At 35.3% G+C, this 18,749-nt stretch overlaps 1 protein-coding gene across 3 annotated transcripts in view; it reads left to right on the top strand.

Moving 5' to 3' along the window:
- Positions 1–17,039, top strand: part of LOC307197437 (uncharacterized protein) — a 231,892-nt gene extending 214,853 nt beyond the window's left edge. For all 3 annotated transcript variants that reach the window (XR_013831409.1, XM_079943318.1, XM_079943317.1), the window contains one exon: positions 16,861–17,039. Coding sequence is in view for 2 of the 3 variants with exons in the window: in XM_079943317.1 (XP_079799443.1) it covers positions 16,861–17,031 (171 nt within the window). In the remaining variant the exon portion in view is untranslated. The remainder of the gene's footprint in view (positions 1–16,860) is intronic.
- Positions 17,040–18,749: the final 1,710 nt, after the last annotated feature.

Raw genomic sequence — 18,749 nt, 5'->3', positions numbered from 1 at the left:
GGGTAAAACACCTTACCTATAGAGGAACACCAATCAGACCTACAACAGAGTACTTGTCAGTTTAAATATATCTTCTGGTCCTTTCTCTCGTGTGTCTACTCCTGATATTCCCATTACACGTATGTTGTACATTTTGTAATTTCCCACATTTCTTGCATATTCTGTTTTATTTATTTATTTGTTTGTTTATTTTTGTCATTCTTTTTGCATTTCAATTTTGCAAGTTTCTATTGACATAACTTCCAGCTCATTGATTCTTTTCTTGGCTGTGTCCAGTGTACTGATGATTCCAACAAAGGTATGCTCCATGTCTATTACAGTGTTTTTGATTTCTAGCATTTCCTTTTGATTCTTTATTAGAATTTTCATCTCTCTGCTTATATTACCTATCAGTTCTTCCCCGTTGTCTACTTTATCCATTACAGTTCTTAGCGTATTAATCATAGTTGCTCTAAATTCTTGATCTGGTAATTCTAAAATATCCGTCACACCTGAGTCTGGTTCTCATGCTTGCTTTGCCTCTTTAGAATGCACTTTTCTTATGTTTATAGGAAGCCTTGTAATTTTTTGTTGCTGTTGTTGTTGTTAACGGACATATTGTATTGAGTAATAGGAACTGAAGTAGCTAGATTTTTAGTGTGAGGTTTCCTGTTTGTCTGACTAGGAGTCAAACTGCATTTACTGTTTACTGTAGCTGTATGTGTCAGAGACTTCAGTTCCCCTAATGTCCTTGTTTTCATCTCCCCTATTGTCTTTGGGTTTATTTTTAGGTTTTTTATTGTTAAATAGAATCTGAGCCTTTCAGTTCTTTCAGCTATGATCCCTTGTTATTATTCAGGAGCCCTGCTGATGTGATGTTAAGCTGTAGGGAAAAATTAGATCTCGGTCTTTTAAAGGGCTTGTACCCCTGAGTTGTGACCTTCACAGGTGCTTCTCTGCTTCACCCTCCCCTCCCTTGAGTGATCCAGGAAAGCTAGTAGGGGCTGTAGTTGGGCAATTTCCCTTCCTACAAAGAATGTTAGGGAGGAATTAGGACTACTCTGTCATAAGATACGTGGACTACCCATGAAGTGGTATTTCAAAGCAAGCTTAGATTAGTTGTAAATGTATATTTCAAACTTCAAGAAAACCACTAACAAAACTTGATATGCTTAGAGAAAAAATGGAATCATAAAAAAATGCTCAATTAAAATCAGAGAAGAAAGCAAAAGAGGGTAAAATTTTAAAAAAGAACAAGTGCCATGAATACAAAGCAAAGGCAGTAATGGTAGACATTAATCCAGCTATAAAATAAGCACTTTCAATGTGAAAGTTAAATTATTTCAGTTAAAACGGAGACTGTCAGACTGGATAAAATACAAGACCTAACTACGTTGTCTACCGGAAACCCACTTTTAATGGAAAAAATGATACCATGCTAACACCAATAAAAAAAAAAGCTGGAGTAGCTCTGTTAATTTCAGACAAAGCAACATCAGAGCAAAGAAAATTATCAGGGATAAAGAGGGACATTACATAATGGTAACAGGTCTAATTCTTCAAGAAGAAAAAACAATCCCTATCATATATGCCCTCCAACATGAAGTCAGAGGTTTCAACACCCCTCTCTCAGTAATTGACAGATCCAACCAGCAGAAAATCATTAAGACACAGTAATACTATGCAGCATCCTCAGTATCTTTTGGGCCCTAAATGCTCAGAGACAGAATTAGCTAAATGGAAATGAAAGGGCAATACCTGGGCAGTAGCATCTCCCCAACTTGTCAGGATCAATCTCCTGTTACGGTGGAAAAAAAGAGGTAGGAGGGGCTACGTATGGAAGTGGGGAGACATAATAATACATAATAAATAAATCCATAATACTTCATGTCTTATTAGCTCTTGTGTTGGAGACTGAGAAAATGGTGTGGATAATGTAAACACATGGATTTTTGCAAATTACTTTTGTTTAATTTATCCTACTCCTTTACTATAGCCGTGTGGAAGGAATTAAATTTGAATACCTTCTCTTTAACCTTTCTGTACCTTAGCTCCTAACTTTTTTTAACAAAGTTGTAATTGAAACTTAAATAAGCTAAGTGCACCTCAACAGAAATAGAAACATACAGTCTCTAAGTTAAGAAAACTTGAGTAATGTACGTAAACCCTACATTCATATTCAACAGGCAAGACTTAGCCAAATACAATCTGCTGCACCCTGTGTTTCAGTTCATCTGTGAATTATTATTATTTTTTAAAATGTGTTAGTTCTTAATAGCAATAACAAAGAATCAACGAATCAGTAAATCCTGAACCTACCCAATGAATCTAAGCTCATCCTTCCCCTGATCTTTGCCATGTAACCATCATTAGCCAGTTGTCTCACAGAATTAATCATGTAGTAATTTTAATTGAAGCTGAATAAAGTCTATTCTTTTATTTAGCTATTTAAGTTTAATTCCCTAAAGTTTGTGAAAGCAGGCCTTATAAAAGTTCAATAAAGTACTACAAAAAAAACCAAAAAGGAGGTGTGTATTATTCACATTTCCGTCAATCTACTTTTCGATTGTATGAACTCTTCAACTCAAAATTTCAAACAATAATGAAAATGAATATGATACAGCCACACATTATTTATGATCATGTGAACCACTGTGTAAATACAAACAAGCACACATATACACGCAACACACACATATGTATAAAGACTCCAGTCATTGACACTCTCTTTTTTTATTTAGATAATTGTAACGGATGAAACTTTTGAATCATGGCATATAGTGTCAAAAAGGTAGATAAATAGTTTCTAGATTATTTGAGAAAATGTCCTGAATCAGTCAGTTGTCAACGGGATGAAACTGTAAGGATGGGGATCTTGTCTCTTACATACGTTTCTCACCCATCTCTCAAATATTTGCATGGCAGTGTCTCGTCTGGTGTTCTGTACACCATGGGCACTCAGACTCTTAATGTTCTCACTATCTGACCATCATAAATATTTGCTACTGAACAAACAGTTGATTATTTGTGAAACTGTGGCATTTATGACTACAGTAACAAGTCATAGGCTAAATTGTAGGCAGAATGACTGAAAACCTTCAGCTGTTTTCACAATCATTTCTAATCACTAAAGTCTAAGTAATCATGAGGGACCTTGGACTGCTTAATAAGGGAGGCAAAATAACTATTTTGGCCATGCAGTAATCTGTGCATGCAGTAATTTGTGCATGCAGTAATCAAGTTCTCTAAGTTACAGTGCTGGTCTAGCTATTCTTTGAACTGTTTAGCTTAAAAAATGTCTCCCAATTGACTTAGAATTTTATAAAGCAAATAGTATGACTTGCTTTAACATGGAAATTAAAAAAAATAGACACTTAAAAAATATATGCAGCCTATAAAAACACTCAGGACACACATCTGAAAGTGTATTCTCCAGAAGTTAAATTAGTGTTTTGTGTGGGGTGCCTCCTTCCTAAGCCAGAGGGTGCAAGGCAATGACCCAGACCTGTGGCTGGTCCCTGGATGTTGCAGAAAGCCATGAGGGCAGTAGGATCTTGGAGAAAGTCCAAATAAGCACATGAGTTGTATGGGAGGTGAACACTCAGACACACAGCTGGTGAGCGGCTTCTTAGATGCAAAACGGTGTTGTGCAATATCGCACAAATGAGTCGGTCTGACATCTGCTATGATTTGTAGTCTATCTCTGGCAGTCAGGTAACTGAGTATGAACGAAAAAAATAGACATTTTTATCAAAAGGATGCTGAATAAAAGACTGGAATTGGACGAGAAAACAAGATAGGATACTGTCTGGAGATAAATAGAAGTCCACTGTATGAAATTCAACAAATAGTAAAATAACAAACTCATTATGTGTATTTCCCGAGAATACCACTTAATATATTCTTTTAAGGCTTCACTGAAATATCAAGATATAATCTTAGTTTTCTACGATCCAAGGCATTACCTTGAAAGTCAAAATGCACTTTCTTAATTCTATTTTAGGTTCTTACATTTTATTTAGTACTTTGATTGCTAAATGTTTGCTATTTACATAATGTTATCATGGTTAACTGCCAACTTGTGACTGATAAAATTACAGATAATTTTTCATGACAGATGATAGGGTTATCCAGATGTGAGATCCAGGAAGCACCAAACAATAAATTAAAAATATCAAGTTGAAATCATTTGGTGCATTTATATTTTTAACAGACAGTCTCTCCTGTGTTTAGAAGATTGGACACCGGAGTCAGAATGACCTTTTAAAATACAAACAACTTACTGAGTGACACTGACCAAGTTGCTTCCACTCATTAAGCATGGTTTTTTCATTCATACAACAGGGTTTTAATAGTCTCTACCTCATATGATGGCATGAGGTAGAAGTAAGATAATTCTGATAGTGCCAAGAAAGCATTTTAAGGGCAGAAAGTCTGTACAATTATTTGTCATTGTTTTTTCTCAGTGCTTTATATGGTTCTTAGATTATAGAAGACATTCAATTATTTAAACAACAAATGAGTGGATATATTTAGTTACTGCTTGTGATATTCTATCTCAACACTCAAAATTCAATTGCTATTTTTTCTCATGAAGATATCCATACCTCCAGTCCCCTTTTTTTCTTCAATCTTTTGGCTCTGTATTGGTCATTAACTTTCCCTGCTGTGGTTGTATTTCCTGTCTGGTCTTCTGAGACACCCTATCCCAAAATCTGTGTTCCCTTATATACCTACATTTCTGGTGCATCCTCCTGGTAAAACCTGTAGAGGAGGGGGCATAACTTATTTTTAATCATATCCACAACTGCCACAATGAAATCTAGGGCACAGTGGCCATTTAATAAACATTTAAATTTATGTTCATTGCTATTGATCCAATTCTTCTTGAAATTCCCCCAGACTTCCAGAACTCAACTTTCTCCATGTTCTTCTATGTTTGTGATCATCCTTTTCAACCCTTTTCACTGTCAATCTCTTCTCAATGTATCCCATAAATGTCAGTGTTCCCTGGGATTCTATTATTGATTCTCTTGTTTTTCATTTTTCTTTCTCTCATGGAGTAAATATTCCCAGATATTTATTTATTATTCACATTATTTATAATATATCCCTTCATAGCTTCTTTTTATACTGAAGACCAATATTTGGTTAACTTCCCAACTTTCTAGCCCCTCAGTGAGACAATTCTAAGGTGAGTTCCACAGAGTCTGTGAGAAGGTTCCTAAGAGAAACTGAGCCCCAGGTGTTCAAGGTTGTCATCACTTGCTTTACCGGCTTCCTTACCTTCCTTGTCTGGCTTCCCCATTCCTTCACAGTGTCCCCTGGAATCATATCCCAAATAAATTGCTTTTACCCAAAACATCGTCTCCAGGTCTATTTTTGGAAACCAAAATTGAAGTAAACACACAATAAGTATTTATCTTAAAATGTGTGATGGATAATTATGACAAATATTAGCCTGTTCATAAAGAATCTTACATGTGTTGACTCTCAAAAAAAAGTCTCGAGAGAACTCTTATGTTTAACTTATGTTTTGTGTAGGGGAGAAGGAAGCAGAATTTTTAGAAATTCTATTTGAAACCTTTCTAATGATAAATTTAAAATCCTGTATTCAGTCAGCCTATATTTTAGTTTTCTACTGTTGGATAGCAATTCTAATCACTCAAGTGGCTTAAAATGACAAGCATGTTCTTATCGCTTCTGACTCTGTGGGTTGACTGGGCTCAGCTGGATGGTTTTTCTGCCCCAAGTCATAAGGGGAATGAACTGAGTTAGAAGGTCAAAGATGGCTCTTCACATGGTTTGCAGTTGGTGCTGGGTGCTCTGTAAATAGAAGCACTTTGGTTCTCTTCCTCTTGTTATTTCTCTGTGAGTTGCCGACTGGGTTCCAAAAAGCAAAACATGGGAAGAGATTTGTCTAAGGCTTTAACTCTACCTATAGGAGGGAAATATTTACCTTCCAAACTGAGAAAAACCTAGGCTTCTTTTAGGAAATAGCTGGCTTTCATCTTCTAATTAGGTCAAAAATCTGAGGAAGCTACTAGCATGGAAACAGAGACATTGGATCATACTTAGACAAATGTAGAAAAGCCTTTGTCTGTAAAAGGGGCAAAGACTTACCTTAGAAACTAGTAAAAATAAAAAGAGCAAATAAAACCCAATGTAAGCGGATAAATGGAAATAAAAAGACCAGAGTGGAAATTAATGAAATAGAAAAAAAATTAGAGAAAATTAATGAAAACAAAAACTAAAATTTACAGATCAATAAAATGATAAACTTCTAGCCAGACTGACTATGAAAAAGGAGGGAAGGGAAAAATTACCAATATCAAAAATGCGAGCAGTGACAACACTACAGATAATACAGATATTAAAATGATAATAAAGGCTTCCAGTTTCTGTTCCAGCGTATAAGGAACCTGGAAGTTGCACTCCCTACAAACAAGTAAAAAGCTGAACAAACTGAAAAATCAACAACTCTGCTAAGATCCGTCAGAGAAATTAGGTAACAGGGCAAGTCTCTGCCCCCCAAATTAGAGAGACAGACATTTGGAGGCAGAGAATCACAACTCACTGGAGCAGAAACCCACAAGGAGAAACCTTCCAGGTACCTGTGCTGGCTAGGCACATCTGAACTGTAACTGGGGAATTGCTGGAGCCTCAGTGTGGCAAACTCAGAGAGTTAAAAATTCCAGGGGCCCAGTCACAGAGAGACCCCCACCCTTTTGTAAGTTTTACCTCCAGGAGCTCTACAAGGTCCTCACAATGAATGTCAGAGAAAAACCCCCTATGTTTCCAGCAGCAAGAGCAAATAAAGAACCTTTTTGAAATATGCCACGGCATTCTGTTCTTAACAAGGCTTGCCTTCAAAAGAAGTTATTTTACCGTAGCTGAGCTTACTGGGGTTTTTATCAGAGCCTAACCTAACGAGCATGCAAATTCAATTCAGTGGAGAAAAGTTAATTTTCAATAAATGGTGCTGGAACAATTAAATAACCACGTGCAAAAAGACTGACATTTGATCCATCATGCACAATGTAAAAATTAGCTCAAAATGGGTCATAGATCTAAATGTAAAACCTAAAACTTAAAAACAAAAGCAAAGAAAATTTTTGTAATTTGGGGTTGGACAACATATCTTACATATGACACCAATAGCACAATCCATAAAAGAAAAAAATAATAAATTGGATTTCATCAAGTCAAACACTTTAAAAAAAAATCACTGTTAAGAGAATGACAACACAAGCACCACATTTGGGGAAAATATTTGTAAAGCATATATCTGACAAATTACCTGGATCTGGTCATATGTATAGTAATTTCAAAACTCAATAATAAAAAAATGCAATAAAAAAGGCAAAAAATTTGAATAAACACTTCAAAGAAGATCCTTGATGGTAAATTAGCACATGAAAACTTGCCCAACATCATTAATCATTAGAATAAATGCAAATTTTAAAAATGAGATACCACTACATACCTGTTAAATTAACTAAAATCTAAATGACTACTTGTGAACTAAAAGAAATTTTGAATCAGTCTGCTGGTATGGTATGAAAGTTATCTAAGGGATGTCAGCTTGTGAGCTTCTACCCAAGAGCCTGTGTTTTGAAGTGTCAATAATTTCATAGTACCTAGCATAATCCTTTTTTGAAGCTTGATACACAATTCTATCCTATAACTTTTAGCAGATCCTTCAGGCAAATATCAGAGAGAAGCAAATACATTTCATAATAAGACTAAAAACTGAGTTAATTTATTACAGTAACCTAGAATTGAGGAGAGTAAAATCTTTATTGGGGTAAAATATATAATTATTTCATAATAGTTTGATCAATATCTCCTTTAAGAACCTATTAAAACAAGGGCATTGACAAATCCCCCCAAATCTCCAAGGCCTTCCCATTAAATATACAGACTTAATCTTGGGAAATCTGAGTTTGTTTTGACAATAGTATGAGCTAATTAAGAAATATGGAGAAAATAATCTTAATTATTTCTAGCCTTACTCCTTTTATAACAAATCATTGTGATTGTGTCCATGGCTGCTAGGGGAAAGCTCAAAAATAGTTTGAGGTGTGAAGGCTATCCTAAAATTTTACTTTATCTTTTTCTGTGATTCAATCTTGGAAAGGCAAAATCTAAAGGAGCTGTCAGAGTTGACTTGATCACTTGATGAAGTCAGGTTCCTGGATGCTGGGAAAACAATACTTAATGATTAAAGTGTAGTAAATTTTAAAATAAAACACAGAAGATAAATGTGCAACTGTGAGAAGCTTTAGCTCTTATATAAGTAAGGAGCTGTTTGTTTATTAAGCAAGAGCATGATAAAATCAGCAAGAAGCAGCAAAGATTATTCTGGTGAAATATGGAATCTGCTCTCTAAGCAAGTTACACTGAATGTTAAAAAGTAACCTTTTACTATCCCTTATTAAGAATTCTAAAATCAGTTTATTCTCTTAACAAAGAAAAAGCCAACTTCTAATTTTGCATGACGATATTATTTGGCATTATAGGTTTAAGAGTTCCTCTGAAAAATTATTTTGTAAATGGGCCTTAAATATGGAGAGAATTCTGCTAAATTTTTAATATCTTTCATAGCTTCTCTTCAGACTCAGTGAGTACAAAACTAAGGCACAAAGAATTCCCTTTGCTCAATCCTTCTAAGACCTGCTAAAGTTTCTAAAATTTTCTTAAGTTTTGTCGTTCAGCAATTTTTTTTTTCATATTGTGGAACAAACTGACAATTCACTATAGTATAACAACTCTCTTCTTCCCTTGAAAAATAAAACTATCTCATTATCTTTATTCACAACTGTGTGTCTCACTTATAGATTGTAGCATAGTCACAACCATAGTTAAAGTTAAAATTTAAAAGTTAAAATTTTAACTTTTAATCTAAGTAATAATTTCTGTTTCATGGAGAAAACTGGAAGATAGATCATGGAGAACAGTTTCCTATACAAACATTTTTGCAGATTAGCAAAACTCAAGAGACTTATATCATGACTTTCCACAGGTGACAGCATTCTTTTATGCCTTCTTAAAATGACAGAAGTTAATGCTTTTATTGACGTGACCCAAAGATATAACACTCTATAGCATGTAAGCAGTATAAGCATAGAAAGCATCATACAAGATGGAAATATGCTTAGTCATCATTATTTCATACTTTATCTTTTTTAGAAATCATCCAGGTATCCAAAGTTCATTCATTATTTAACTCAATTTAATAGTAATTCAAGTTTTAAAGTTTCCTAAGGATTTTAGAAATTATGTTTAAGTTAACAGAAAACAATTACTTTTATAAAAACATTGGTCAGAATGTTCTATTCGATTTAATGGAACATAAATTTATATTTTCATAATCTTAAACATTATTGAGCAGTAATGTTATCTTCTTTAATCCATAAATGAATAGAGGAATTCAGGAAGCATAGATTAACTAATTCATTCAAAGACTTGCCCTAATTGTGTGAACTTAAATACTTAAGATGTTTCTAAGAAAGCAGTTATATAAGATAGATATTTTTTCCCTTAGAAGTCCAGCATAGCAAGGAAGGAGGTTGGAAGTCTTCACTCCATCCTAACAGCAAGTGAAAAGCTGAACAGAATGAAAAATCAAGAACTCTTTTTGGATCCATAACAGAAGGGAAGATGCAGGGCAAACCACTCCCGTTAAGATTGGAGCGACAGAAAAAAAAATTAACTTAAAATGGATCATAAGCCTAAAAGTAAAATGCAAAACTATAAAATTCCCAGAAGATACATAGGAGAAACCTATATGACCTTGGGATGGTGATGCCTTTTTAGATACAATACCAAAGACACAATCCATGAAAGCCATAACTGATAAGCTGGACTTCATTAAAATAAAAAACTTCTGCTCTGCAAAAGACAGTGTCAAGAAAATGAGACAACAAGCCACAAACTGAGAGAAAATATTTGTAAAAGATACATCTGATCAAGGACTGGCATCCAAAATATACCAAAAACTCTTAAAACTCTACAGTAAGGAAACAAACAACTCTATTAAAAAATAAGCCAGAAACTTTAACAGATACCTCACCAAAGAAGAGATGCAGATGGCAAATAATCATATGAAAAGATGCCCACATCATGTCATCCAGGAAATGCAAATTAAAATGAAAAGGAGATACCACTACACACCTATCAACATGGCCGAAATCTGGAACACTGACAGCACCAGATGCTGGCAAAGATGTGAAGCAACAGGAACTCTCATATATTGCTAGTAGGATTGAAAAAATAGTACAGGCACTTTGGAAGACAGTTTGGCAGTTTCTTAAAAAAAACAAACATACTCTTACCATATGACCCAACAATCACACCCCTTGGTGTTTACCCAATGGAGATGAAAATCCACGTCCACACAAAAACCTACGCACAGATGTTTATAGCAGCTTTTTCATGATTGTCAAAATTTGGAAGCAAACAAGATGTTCCTCAGTAGGTGAATGGATGAATATACTATAGCTCAGTCAAACAATGCAATATTATTCAACCCTAAAAAGAAATAAACTATCAAGCCATAAAAAAACATGGGGGGACACTCAGTGCATATTACCAGAAGAAGGAAGCCAATCTGAAAAGGCTACATATTGTATGATTCCAACCACATGACATTCTGGAAAAGATAAAACTATGAAGATGATAAAGAGATCAATGGTTGCTGGAGGGTGGTGGGGGAGAGAGATGAGTAGATGGAGCAAAAATTTATAGGGAATGAAAATGGTCTCTACTATATTATAATGATGAATAAATATATTACACATTTGTCCAAACCCATAGAACGTAGAACACCAAGAATGAATCCTTGTGTAAACTATGGACTTTGCATGATTATGATATGTCAATGCAGGTTCATTCTTGGTAAAAAAAATGTACCATTCTGGTGAATGATGTTGATAATGTGGGAGGCTATACATGTGTAGGAGCATGGGGATATATAGGAAATCTCTGTACCTCCTTCTTAACTTTGTTGTAAACGTAAAACTGCCCTAAAAAGTAAATTCTAAAAAGAATTTAAATTCTTTTAGAATTTAAATTCTAAAAGAAAAAAACTAGCATGCTTAAAATAATAGATTAATTTCTGTATTTTCTGTGAATTTTTGGTATATATGATTTATATAAGCACTTGTTTAATCTCTACAAGGCAGTTTCAAAAGAGCTCCTTCAATTTAAGAGATATTATAAATAATTTATTTTATTAGAGCTTTCCAGATGTAGAAGCACATTTTACACTTTCACAAAGATGTGAAGTCTTCTCTAAACTACAGAAAACGCCGTGCAGGTTTTACCACTTTAGCCACAAATTACAAGTAAACATAGACTCACAAAAAATCTCCAGTCTGGATCTCAAAGATGGCTGTTCCCAGTGAACATAAATTTTTAATTGATTTGAAATCATAAATAGATATACAAACAGAATGACTAACAAACTGGATTCTCTGTCATCAGTCACTCCAAGGAATATGGTTGCAATCATCTATTCAACAAAGATCACCAAACAGTCACCTATCAAACCAAATCCTTAATTATTGTTACCACAAACGGGGAATCATTTATCACCTGTTTGAGCCAAAAACATAAATAAAACACAAAAGTACATTTAAAATAAAAACATAACTAAAAAAACAAAATTAAAATTCCTTTGAAGCTAGGCGTTTACCCTGAAAGGAAGAAAATACCCATTTGCTCTTTGTATGTGTGCCCTTCTTTGGCAAGAGAGTTTACTGGGCTGCATCAGGTGAATCTACTTGGGCATCTTAGTGGAAGCTTCAAAAACCAGTAAAGTATAATTTTTAAAGTAGTAACATCATTATTTTTATTCAAATATAAAATAAATTCATTCAAAAATTTAATTCACCTTATTAAGTAAAATAAAAGCATTATGATGTTAAAACCAATCAAAAAGACATTTAAAGTATTTGTATATATGTCTATGTGTAAATATTATATATATTATATATACAGTCCCCTACTGGTTCTGTTTCTCTGGTTGAACCTTACTAAACCAATATGAAATTTAATAAAGACATGTTAGGGTAAGATTGCAGAATTAGATAAGAAAACTGGTTAATGTTCAACAGGGCAATAAACTATAATCTTTGGGGTTATCAGTTTCTGAGCGCTGAAATTATTTTCATTTCTACAAGACCAACATCTACATGTTAACACGAAACTTCTCAAAATCTCAGGAATTTAAATAGTGGTAAATTGTGAGTTTAACTAAGTATATATATTCCTAAATAATCATTGGGTGGTCCTTGCCCCTGAATGATTTTAGAAGGTTATGCTGCCCATATTTTAGCCTTATTTCTAAAATTTGGGTAATTTATCACAACACTTTAAAGTAAAAAAGTAATTTATAAGCTGAGATAATATATTTGCAATTTATATGACTGATAAACCCTTATATCAGGAATATATAAATAAAATCTTTAAATTAATGGAAAAATCAACAGTTCACTAGAAAAATGGGCAAAAGATGTGATCATGCATTTCACAGAAGGTAAATTGTATTTGGTCAATAAACATGTGGGAAGAGGTTCTACCTTTTTTGGGATCAGAGAAATGCAAATCAAGATTGTAAATATAAATATTTTATACCCATTCCATTTGCACAAAAATATGATTAGTCTGATGCTACAAAATGTTGGAGAAGATGTGTCTTAAAAATATGTCTTGTTAATTGCTGTAAATAATCATTTTGGAAAACACATTGTCACTAGCTTGTAAAGGTGAACATTCACATGCCAAATGACCATACAGTTGGACTCCTAAGACACACCCAAGTGAAAACATTACACATATATACCAGAATTCATGTTCAAGAATGTTTCACTAGACATTTAGAAATGTCTTTAATAGAAAAACAAGAAAAAATGCAGTCAATAAAAGAATGAATAAACAGTTACATTCAGTCAAATATTATTCAGCAGTAAAAGTAAATACACCTAACTATATGTAACAATAATATTGACCCTAAAAATTAAGTCCTAAAAAATGATATCAGGACCTACTCTGTTGTAAACCTTCTGATGTCACCATTCACATTGAATTTCATATAAAAGATTTCAGATGGAAATCTCAAAATGTATGATGGAGTCCCTTGACTATTGTATTTGCCAATATGAAGGTGTTGGTGGCCTTGATGAAAATGCTTTCTGTGGAGTTTTGAAAATAAAGCCTCAGTAGATTAGACACAAGAAAGAATGGGAGATGAGGAAATGCAGCCTATCTGTGCAAACTATTCTTATGAGGCATTTGCTGTATAGGAATGCAGATAGATTTCAGAGCTAGATGAGCATGTGGGCTCAACCTTTTTGTTTAATGTAGGAGAAATTGCAGTGTGCATTTATACTGGTGGAGGTGATGCAGAGGAGACTGAGCATGATTAGAGGGGTAAAGTCCTTGAGAAAGCGAGTGGGGATGGATTTCAGTAGAAAGGTGGGTCTTGGAACACAAGGCATTCGTCTGCTATAACTAAAGGGAAGGCAAACCTTATAGATACATACAGGCTGGTAGATTTGATGGGCAGAAGTGAAAGGAAGTTCATTTTTGGTTACTGAGAGTGATGAAGGGGCCAGAGGTTGTTGATGTTTTGAGAAGAGATGTGTGAAGAAGATATTTAAAGAAAGGGAAAGAAAATTGACTAGAGGCTCTCTATTAAGAATGCTGAGAACAGGCATTTAAGGTTTGTGTTCTAGTCGCCATGAGTGTGTTTTTCTCTAGCCATGTTCAGTTGCTCAGGTACCAGCAAGGGTTAATAGAGAACTAGCTTTTCCCAGGGTTGGCGTTGACCCAGCTAGTATCATAGAGGGAGGGGGACAAGGGCGTTGAACCTGCATACAAGGGAATGATTATAATGATAGATCATATGATACAAAGCCAGATCCTGTGGGACCTCATAGGCCACTATAAGAATTTTGGCTTTTATTCAGAGTGAGGCAGGAAAATACAGGACAGTTTTGAGCAGAAGAGTGACATGATTTCACCTTTCCTTTGTTATAGAAGAATGAGCAGGAAGAAGATATGTTCATGGCCATGTCTCCCTGGGGCCTTTTAGGCCATTGAAATACCAGTTATTTTTTTTTTTTTTGATTATTTAACATGTTTATTTCTTTCATGATTTCAATAAAAGCTAAGATTAGAGATCTGAGCAAGTTAAAGAAGCAAAAATAAGAAACACCAGTATTTTATCAGGCAGTGTGCATTTCAAGTACAGTAACTCAACTATTTATGACTCTGCTGTAAAATTATGTGTTAACACACCCATTTTACAGAAGAGGAGACAAAGGCTCAGAGAGGTAAAGCCACCTGATTAACGTCTTTCTCAGATCAGAGATGACAGAACCAAGATTAAAACCTGAATATGGATTAAGAGGAAAAGAAAGGAGGAAATGCTTGGATTTAAGGAAGGTAGAGAAAACTGTCTGCATGCATTGTCTACCTTGAAAAAAAATGGTTTTTTGTTGGGCAGGACTTTGGTTGGCGAGGAGAAAAGTTGCGGAATCTAAGCTTTGTAATGCATAACATAGACGTGTCCTATTATAGTAAGTATTAGCTGATGTTGTTGACGATGGTGCTGTGTCTTAGCTTCCTGAGCTCCTACTTGTGCCTTGTGCTGTTCTAAGCAGCTCACATGGATCAACTAATTTAATTGTCACAACAGCGTTCCATGTAGGGAGCAAGCAGGACCCATGGAAAGAAAACAGAAATCATCTGTGTGTTCATCCATACAGTCCATTTAAATCTCCCATGAGAGTGGTTTCACCCTAGCCACTGAATGAAAATGCAGGAGGTCCCGTCATTTTTCTGGTAACTCTCAGACAATAAAATCATTTGGCCATTTAATTCTCAAAATATCGTCTCTATTGAACATAGAATGACAGTTCCATTATATTAACCAACACTTCATTTTTCAGTGAAAGCTAAGGCAACCTCTTTCCTTCCCCACTAATGGCCATTTTTAGGTGAGCTGCCCGCCTTTGGGAAGAGGGTGTAATTGGATTTTCCTCTGATTCTCATTTATGTCCGCTACTCCCCAGTCTGCTTTCTGACCTCTCCTTGGTTGGGGAGGATAGTAGGACAGGGGTTTAGGATGATTGCTGCTTCCCCGGTTCTGGCTTCATGTTCTCTGAGCCTAACTGGTGTATAAAGCTGACTCTTTCGTAACGTACAATGTGGGGTTCTCTGCGATTCTTCTGATGAGTCTTTTTGACTGCAGTTACATTTCTTTCTGTACGAATTTCTAATTTAACATTCTTTCATGCCTAGAAGTGGGTACTAAAATTAGCCACTTTTTACAGATGGGGAAACAGGCACAGGGAGTTTAAGCAATGTGCCCATGTTCATACAGCCAGGAAGTGGTAGAGTCACTGTCATTCCTGAGCTTGATTTCAGAGCTGTGCTCTTAACCACTAAGCTAAATACCGTACGTTTCGTAGTGACGTCAAGAAAGATTGCCTTTGGTGTGTGCTGCTGTCTCAGAATCCGGTCTACTCTTTGCCTCAGAGATGGGTGGTTGCTGTGTTTGCTTGGGAATGCTGTCCCTGACTGCCTGTTATTTACCTAGTCCCCTTCAAGCCTTCTGTCTTTCAGAGATCTCTTCCCTGCCACCAGGAAGGTTTTGTTAATCCTCTGCTTCTGGAAATCTGGGAAGGCATCCCAGTAAATGCCACAAATAGACTGCAGGTGGGATGCAGCAGTCTTTTGAATGGAAGAACGAGAATATCACATCCACACATAAAATCTAGAAACCAGTTCACACAGAGTTCCATTTTATGTTAGGGGCAGTGGTTTTCATGTCACCTGACAGTTGAAGACCCTTCCTCATTTTGTCTGCGTTCAAATATCTGTATATCTATATATAACTAGCTCTCTCTATCTCTCTATCTGTCATCTATCTCTATCAATCTATTTATCTATCTAGAGATGGACTTGTGTACCAGGCATCTATGAGATGGATTCAGGAGAACTGCCCAGGAGAGACAATTCAACCATCAGCCAGAGGAAGGAAATCCCACTTGCTTTCTTGACTGTGGCCTTACCATATCATAGACATTGAAAAAAGCTCTTCTTACTAGAGAAAAAGCTTTGGTGTGCTGGTTTCAGTATCAGGAACCAACTGTGAGCAACACCCAAGAGTCTATGAGAGGCACATGTCCTGGTCTTTAGAGCAGCCCCGATTACATTTGGGCCCATCTGAAGAGCAAGGTTGAAAGGAATCCTGGGCTTCTCCAGACAGGAATTTACTTAAATAAAACAGCTAAAAGAATTGGAATTAGACCCTCAGTTGCCCTATTTTAGGTGACACAGGGGCTCTGAGATCTCATTCAGTGGAGCAAAGACTGAAGGCTACACACCACGCTTTTTCTAATGTGCTTCATTCTATAGCAGATATCTTGTGCATTTTAGAAGTTGTACCAGACATCAGACTTGGTTCCATTTAAGGACACCAGCATCTTAAGCCAGACTCAGAGCTGCAGGAGCCATACTTTAAGCTTAAGGTTCACACAGTCAGTCCTAAATGTGTGAAGGATTCTGCACTCCTTCCTACAAGCACAGAGTCAGCTCCTCTAAGGCTTACAACAGTCCTCCCATTTAGATTCTTAACCACCTAAATTCATTGCCACTCTGGAATTATTTTTCATTCTAAGGCTTATACCAACTCCCTTATTAGTGACCTGTTCATTCATCTTCTATTTATGCCTTTTTACTCTGATGGTTTAACATCTTTTCACCTGGTCTGCTGGTTTAGTTCCTTTTCTTGACTACTACTTTTGTCTTTGATTATTAATTCTACAACACTCTTGAATAACATTTGTTTGATCTTTATTTATCTCACAGATCCCTCAGGAATTGCCCTCCAGTGCCTTATGCCAGTGGGAACAAGCGAGGAGAGATAGTGAAGCTGTCCAGATACACCAGGGCACAGAAACAGGATGGACACCAGAATCAAGTGTGTGGTGTATGCTGAGAATTAGGTCAAACTGCTTGTCACATCAAAGGGGACCTTAATACATGATCAGAAGGTAATTTGCAGTTTAATATGACAGTTGTGGGATGTGGGTTGGGAGACTGCAATCTAGAAAACACTAGGGCAAAGATACAGTGGAATGGAAGGGGCACATTGAGCTTGTCTGGATAAATATTGGAGATTTTCATGGAAGTGGATAAACTAAAAGTGCCTGGACCACTCTGGGCATACAGTCAGATTTGGCACTATAGCTTACACTGAGAAATCAAGTAAAGGGAAAAAGAGGATAAGCATCTTGAAAAGATAGAATTCAAAGGGTACAGAGATGGACAGGATGTTCTTTTAGACTTGACCACAGTCCTCCTGTCATATAAAGAGTGAGCAGAGAGAGGACAAGGTGATAACATTTGAGAGAAACACCTCGGGGGCCTAACTCACACTAATCTGAGCCTATAGTGGATTTCAGATATTCTGGAAAATATCTGTCAATGTGTACAAAAGAAAACTTGGATTGGGTTATCCTCATTGACATTAATAAGTATTTGTGTTTCTTCTCTTACTCTCCTTTGAGAGAACTTTTTGGTTACTAGTTTTTCTTTTTCTTTATTTTTTTAAATATAAAGACATATATGATTCAGCTTCATTATAAAGAATTCACACAGTAGACTAAAATACAAAGAAAGAAATAAACAACAGTCCCAAAACAACCATTGTTATTATTAACAACTTTTAGATGTTATTCTCTTCAAATGTGCAGTTAGAAGAATAGATACATAATAAGATCATTGGATAGAGAGAAAAAAATGTTATTGAATAGGATCATACTATGAATGCTCTTCTAATAAGATTATTCAACTTATTTTGACTTGGTTATTAAAGTTAACAAAGAAACTAAATACTTTGATAAATATTTCCTGTAGATCCCTCTAATTTTATCAAAAAATATGAGAAAAACTAAAAGATTTCAATGGAATCATTGTGTTTTATTTCTTGAAACACATATTTCAATTTAAGAAAGGCTTTGAATTCTAGTTCCTTATTTTTGTTTTCTCCATTATGCCTGTAAAATGGTTAGTGATCAACATGTATTTATTGAACAGAATTGAAACTCAACCTATAAAGGATAATACACTAAATATCATTTTATTCTTAAGCATGAGAAAAAATTTTATTCGTATGATTTCCAAACTAGAAGATACCCCATATGCCAGTTATATAACTCTATCTATAATTAAGGAACTTAAGATCCAAAAAGATTGACTCTCTATTACAGGACACATAACCAATTAATAGCAGAGTAACTGGAACCCAAGCCTACTTGCTCTCAGGATAATGATCAACTGGACCATTACTTTGAAACAGCTGAAAATGCAGAAATGGGATCCTAGCTATGCCTACAGCTTGCCCTCTCTCCTTTTGTTAATCACTTGGAATATAAATTTGTCATATTTCATCATGTTTAAAATGCTATTAGCAGATTGCTTAGTAAAGGGTGGTAAAATAAAGCCAAATCACAGAATCTTTTTCATCCATTTTTTTCTCCAAATTAATAAAAATGGATGGAGACTGACACTTCAAATTTAATCAAAAGAAAGAAGCTTAACCTCTTGTCATAAGATTGAAAAGGTGAGGACCACGATAGACACAAATGTTGTTGAGGCCCTAGGGGACCTTAAACCCACCCCAATCTTCTAATTGGAAGTGGCAAATCTATAAAATCCTAGTAATTTTCATAATATTCCAAAATTTGAAGAATAAG

The sequence above is a fragment of the Stenella coeruleoalba genome (genome assembly GCF_951394435.1).
Source record: "Stenella coeruleoalba genome assembly, chromosome: 14".
NCBI lineage: Eukaryota > Metazoa > Chordata > Mammalia > Artiodactyla > Delphinidae > Stenella > Stenella coeruleoalba.
This window is presented reverse-complemented; position numbering and strand designations above follow the sequence as displayed.